Source organism: Dromiciops gliroides, chromosome 2, assembly GCF_019393635.1.
Source record: "Dromiciops gliroides isolate mDroGli1 chromosome 2, mDroGli1.pri, whole genome shotgun sequence".
Lineage (NCBI taxonomy): Eukaryota > Metazoa > Chordata > Mammalia > Microbiotheria > Microbiotheriidae > Dromiciops > Dromiciops gliroides.
This window is the reverse complement of record NC_057862.1, coordinates 523,698,149-523,705,056: the sequence shown is the minus strand read 5'-3', so window position 1 is coordinate 523,705,056 and position 6,908 is coordinate 523,698,149. Positions and strand designations below refer to the sequence as shown.

The following is a 6,908-nucleotide window of genomic DNA, read 5'->3' as shown; positions in this document are numbered from 1 at the left end:
TGCCTTATCAATTGCCTTTTCTTTCTCTATTTGAATGTGAGTACCATGAGGTCTGGGACTGTCTCGTTTTTGTAGTTTTATCTTTTTTTTTTTAGGAGTGCTTAGCAAGTTTAATTTGTTGACAGCAGAGAGCAGGTAGGCCAAAGAGGACATGTGGTAGGGGTTGGAAGTGTAAAGAATTAATTGTTATTTGAGGTTTTTATGTCTTGGTGCGCACTGGCCTGGGGCTCCCCAAACCGCACAGTGCTCCACCCACTGGTTGTAGCCCTTGCCAGGGCTCTGGCACCTCACGTCATCACCACTTGCCGATGCCTACATGGGCCTGGCAAAATTATAATGATTGGAAGCCTAGTGAGGGCAGTCATGTGACTGTCAGAGCAGCCATCCCATTGGCTGGGGCTGTGTGGGGTGTTTCTAGGTTTGGGGGAGGAGAATTGGGCATTCTAGGTGGAAGATGGAAAGTGATAGGTTTTCTGCTGCATATTTTCAGCTGATTCCTCAGCGGTGGTATTTTTTCAGGTATTATAATTTCCCTTTCCCCATTTTATTTCCTTTCCCTTGATCCTATTGATCCTATTTGTGGTTTTTTTTTTAAGTTCATTCTTGTTAAAATAAATCTTGTTCTGTTTTGAGGGAGGCTGCCGGTCTCCTTCCTTGCCCCAATATTGCAGCAAGCCACTTAGCTAGCACTCCCCAATTAAAAATTGGTCACCATAGTAGGAAGGATGTTGGTAACACTAACAATGTAGTTAGTTGCTTCAGGGGCAAGAGGATCACTTTCACACTGAGAAAGTTAGGGGATTCTTTGTGGAAAGGGAACTTTTGTTCTCAGCCGTTCAGCGCCATCCAAACTAACTCTTCAGAGTTGATACAACCGTTGCTGTCCCCATGCCCTTTCACCAACACTTCCACTTCTTCCTCGGTCACCTTCTCACCCAGAGTGATGAGGACATGTTGTATTTCAGCCTCCATGACTGTGCCATTTTCTTCCTTATCAAACACCCGAAGCCCCTCTACATAGTCTTCATATGTGCCCTGGCCCTTATTCTTTGCTATGGCCTGCAGCATTGGCAGAAAGTGTTCAAAGTCTACCACCTTCACATTCATCTCATCACTCTTGGGATTCCCTAAGACCTTGAGCACCTCAGCATTGGTGGGGTTCTGGCCCAGGACCCCCATCATGTCCCCACACTGGCTGTATAAGATCTTTCCATCCCCTGTGTGGTCAAACAGCTGGAAGGCCTTCTTGAACTCAGCTGTCTGATCCTCTGTGAAGTCACACATCTTGGCTGTGCAGCTCGGTCTCTGCTGCTTGTAGTTTTATCTCTAGTGCTGAAGACAATATAGATGTAGGTTAATTGAAAGATCAGTTGATTAGGTCCTTTCTCTTCTCCTCTGGTCATTCTGTTCAATCTTTTCCCTCCTTTGTCATGAGTCCTTCTCCTCCTTCACTTTGAATCATTCTACTTCAAATTTCCCATGGCATCCCAACTTTCTTCTCTATATGTTGAATCTGTCTCTTCCACAGTTCCAAAAATTTTCTTAATTAACTTCATGGTGTTTTTCTTTTTTTTTTCCATCAAGTTCATGTCCTTCATAAATTCTTTTTGACATAAACGTTTCCTTTGGAAACAAGGGTTAGAATCAAATGTAAGAAGAAAAAAACTTCCTAAGAATTTGAGCTCAGGCAGCTAGGTGGCGCAGTGGATAAAGCATCGGCCCTGGATTCAGGAGGACCTGAGTTCAAATCCAGCCCCAGACACTTGACACTTATTAACTGTGTGACCCTGGGCAAGTCACTTAACCCTCATTGCCCTGCAAAACAAAACAAAAAAAAAACCCAAAACTTTGATCTCCAGAATTTGAACGCTCTCTGTCTCTGTCTCTGTCTCTGTCTCTGTCTCTGTCTCTCCCTCTCCCTTTCCCTCTCCCTCTCCCTCTCCCTCTCCCTCTCCCTCTCTCTTGAGCTAAGTCTCAAGAGTGAAACTGAGGCTGAGAGACATTGATTTGTTCCAGGGTCTCATAGCCACATACGTCCTACCTGTGTAACTTTGGGGAAGTCCCTTGATATCTTTAAACTTTAGCTTCTTCTTTTATAAAATGAGGGTGGTGGGCATGTTGGCTTCTAAGCTTTCTAGAATCTATAATTTGATGGTCCCGTGATCTTTTCTATGCATAGCATAGTCAAAGAGCACCGAATTTGTGGTCAGAGGAATGGAGCTATATCCTGTCTCTACTTTCCTTCTCTGGGCCCCAGTTTCTTCATGGAATCTTCACTTTGGGGTAAGATGGGGACCACCCATCCCTGATACTCCAGACTTAGCTGCCATGCCCCCATCTCATACCTCCTTCCAAACTCTGCCCCATTTCAGCTTTCATTTTATGTGTTGCTTTCTTTTAATAGAATCTAAGCTATTTGAGGTTCCAAAGGTTTGTCATGCTAGGGTGGGAGTGGGGATAAACTCCCGCTCTCTATAAAATGCTCCAATGGCATGTGTCCCAAATAGCCTCTGACAACTGAAGCCCAACTCCTGGCCTTCTCATAGCAGAACTGTTTCCACTAACAGGAGAAGGGGTGAAGGCAAGTCACTGGCGCCTTTAAACCAGTCACTTCGGGTAGGTGTGGCTTGTTAGCCTTGGCAGGCAACCCGCCTAGGGGAAGGAACCCTGATTTTAAATCACTGCTGCCTTGTGGCTATACCCATATATGGGAAAGGCTTTGGGAGTTAACCCCGAGGAAAAATCAGGAGTCTGAGTCCCTTAGGCAGTTGGATGTTGGACATCGCATCCCTCTGGCAACTCCTGCGGCAGCACTGATGCCAAACTGTATTGGCTCTGCCTCTCCTTTGGATCCACCAATGTTGCCAAGAGGGAAAACCTGCTGCATGGGCAACAGCTTGTTTTCCATATTGATCCACCCAGGCCAGCTCCCTGGAGAGGACACTCCAGCTACTCCTCATGGGGTAGATACAACACGGGATGCGGCAGTTACTGGTTACAAGTCACTCAGGAGCTGCAGCTCTCATATTGGACTGCACAGCCACACTGTGGCCTGTGGCTCTTCAAGGCGCTGATCCATGGTCGTCCACGACTGGTGGAGACCTACTACTAAGCTATTTGAGGGCAAAGACTGCCTTTCTTTTTGTTTGCAGTTGCATCTCTAGCTCTTAGTACAGTTTCTGGCACATAGTAGGTGCTTAATAAATGTTTTTTAACTATGTGACTCACTGACTCCTCAATCATAAAATGAAGGGACTGGAGTAGATGATCTTTTAGAACATATTCAGCTCTCATCTTCCCCTTGTCTTTCCTGATTAATCAGTCTAAATTTCCTCCCCTGAGATGGTAGTATTTCCTCCACTACTATCCCTATTTCTTTGACCATTTCACCTGTGTTTCTCTGTTTCCCAGTTCTGTTATGATCTTCATGAGGTGAGTGAGCAAGCAGCCCAGCCCTCAGCTTTCCAGGTGAAGTTGTCCTGTCACTTGGGACAAATATCAGATTTTCAAAATCTCTATCTCAGTAACAAAAGTACAAAACAATACCTTTAGAATTGCCTTCCTTTCACTAAGAATATAATTATTTTACTTAACCCCCACATCATAACAGAGAATTTCAGCATGTTTTTATTGTTTCTATGATTATAGAATCACTAAAAGTCAGAGCAACAAGGGTCCTCAGAGATTATCTAAGTCAACTCCTCATTTGTTTCAGACACAATTTTGCTTTTTCCAGGAATTTGAGAAATCTCAGGTTGCTGAGAAATATTTGTGATCATTAGCACAGTCATTATGCTTTTTCTGGCAAATGTAACCTGGTCCTGTTGCATATTAAAAGACATTAATTGAGTAAATCCCAGCCCTGTCACTTCCACTTAGCACAACCTCTGTTTGACATGATCTTCCTTTTAATTACAGTAAGACCTCAGAAACCAAATCTCTGAACTCACATGAATCCAGTCTCCTCCATTCACTTATTGGATTATTTCTTTTTTATAATTGCTTTAGCCAACAACTATGGAAAATAGGTAATTAACAAATAACCTACATAATTATTCAAGCCTGAATTGGAGACCATGCTACAGAGAGTCATTTGTCCCATTTCATATATAGTCCAAATATTATTATTTCCCATTTCAAAGAAAAGGAAACTGAGGCTAAGTAACCAACATAACACAGCAAGGAAGTGTCAGGGAAAGGACTTGAGTCCAGGCCTTTTGATCATAAGATGGTGGTCTTTGTTCTACAAAAGTTGCTTCTAGATTCCAATATGAATGAGAAAATGAAGAGAAGAAAGAGAAGTCCTTTACAATCAGACAATTTTAGAGCTTGAAAGGCTATCAAAGGTTAGTTGGGTGAAGGCAGATCTTTCTACTTCTTTATAATTCTAATTGTTAAGATTCTCTCCCCTCCCCCACTAGATAGAATCAAAATCTTTGTCTCTGCACCTTCTGTCCTTCAGGTCTAACATTTCTAGTTATAGCAGTAGTCCTCATTTTACCATATGCTCTCTGTTTAGCCAATCTGGCTTCTACTCCCATCATTCCATTGAAATTGTTCTCTTAAAAGTCACCAAGGACATTCTATTCAACTGCATAATCCAATAACCTTTTCTCAGTTCTGGTCTCTTTTGAGCTTTCTATAGCTTGTAAGGCTGGCCCTGAAGTTAGGAAGACTAATCTGACCTCAAATCTGACCTCAGACACTTACTAGCTGTGTGACCCTGGGCAAGTCACTTAACCCTGATTGCCTTAAACATCTGTGGCCATCTCCAGTTGTCCTGATATATATATATATATATATATATATATATATATATATATATATATATATATATATATATATATATATATATATCTTGCCACTGGACCCAGATGGCTCTGGAGGAGAGAGCAAGGTTGGTGACTTTGCATTGCCCTAACCTCCCTTAAATCCAATTTAGTGCAAGTCATGGCATCACCCCAATGTCATGGTCCTCTTCAAGAACAAAGAACAAAGAACAACAACAATCAATATCTGATTTGCCTCACAACTCTGTGAGATAGGCTGTTATTATTCCTGTTTTGCAGCTGAGGCTAACTGAGGCAGATAGGTTAAGTGTCTTGCCTGGAGTCACACAGCTAGTAACCATCTGAGGAAATATACACTCCATGTCCTACAATCTTATCTATTGGAATACTTAGCTCTGCTGGCTCTCCTGCTATGTTTCTAACTGATCATTTTCTCTCTCTACCAATTTCTTGTTATCTTCCTGATGCCTTATATTAGTTGTTTCCTAAGACTCTCTTCTTGACTTCCTTTCTTTCTCCCTAAACTTTCTCCCTTGGTAAGTTCATTTATTTGCTTTCTCTCTGACTCACCTCTCCTCTGAAATCCACCTCTCCTATGACCCACAGGGCATCTCCAACAGGTCTCAAACATCTCAATATGTCCTAAACCAAACATATTTTCTTTTTCTTAATTCATGACATTAATCACATCTATCTCCTTCCTTATTTTCAGTGCTACTACAATAATATAGGTCCTCCTAATTACCTGCCTGGATTATTCTGTAGGATCATAGATTCTGCTTAATAGTCTTCCAACAGCTCTTATTGCATCTAATCTCTCCCCATTTCATACCATTGTCAGACTAACCTTACTTGTGCAAAGATCTATTGATGTCACTTCTGCTTAAAAAGCTTCAGAGGTTTTCTATTACCCATCAAGTAAAATTCAAACTCCTTCACCTTTTATTCAAGGCTCTCCACAAATTGATACCACCCTATTTTTTTATTTCATATCATTTCTCATAAAATAATTTCCTTTCAGGTTTTACAAAGTAGGATTCCTGGGATTCAGTTCAATTTAGTAAGCATTTATTAAATATTTACTATGTGCTATAAACTGGGTGGTATTTGAGGATGCAAAGACAAAAATGCAAAATGTTTCTGCTCTCAAATATTGGAGCTTTCATTCTGTTGGGGAATGGGACAGGGCATGTTGAGACCTATGGAAAATGCAGATAGTAAGTACTACTACTAATAACAACAATACCAATACATACACACAAAGTAAATGCAGAGTAATTTCAGGAGAGTAGAGGGAAGCACTGACAACTGTGGGGATCAGGAAAGATCTTGTGTAGAAGGTAATACTTGAACTGAGTTGTGGAGGAAATTGTGGAGGTAGAATCAACAAAATGTGGCAATTTGTTGGATATGCAAGCTGGGGTTATAGTAGAGTCAATGATGACTCTGAGTCTGTGAATCTCGGTGACTGGAGGGATCATGGTGTAATTGACAGAGAAAAAGACAGGAAAATGGGTGGTTAAAGAAAAGATTAAATATGGGTCTGTAGTTAGTGCTAGAAAAGGGTTTACTAATCAGTCAATCTATAAGCATTGATTAAGTATCTAATATGTACCAGGTATTTTGCTAAGTCGTGGAAATAAAAACAAAGGCAAAAGACAGTCCCTGCCTTCAAGGAGTTCACAATCTAGTGGGGGAGACACAAGCAAATAAAAGCATACACATAAGCTATATACAGAATAAATAGGAAATAACTAATGGAGAGAAGTCACTAGAATTAAGAAGGTTTGACAAAAGCTTACTGAAGAAGGTGGTATTTTAGTTGGGCCTTGAAGGAATCCAGAGAAGCCAAGAAACAAAGACAGGACACATGTACAAAGAATTTGATGTTGAAGACAATGTAACATCAAGATGGAGAATGAAAGAAGGGAGGGCAGAAAAAGAGAGCTGGACTGGGAAAACAGGAGGGGTGGAATGATTGTAGGTCACAGTGAAGATGAGTACATTTTAGTAGGTTGAAACAGCAGGAGAGATGGAATGTTAGGAGATTACTGTGAGAAGAATTTCAGAACTCTGAATTTGATGAGATGAAATGTTCGTATATAATAAAAGTTCAAG

The 6,908-nt window shown here is 41.2% G+C and overlaps 1 protein-coding gene across 1 annotated transcript; it reads right to left on the bottom strand.

Annotated features, from left to right (window-relative positions):
- Positions 1–828: 828 nt before the first annotated feature.
- LOC122739806 (myosin light polypeptide 6-like) lies at positions 829–1,284 on the bottom strand. The gene has a single exon (XM_043981505.1). It carries the CDS (start codon positions 1,282–1,284, stop codon positions 829–831), a length of 456 nt encoding a protein of 151 aa, XP_043837440.1.
- Positions 1,285–6,908: the final 5,624 nt, after the last annotated feature.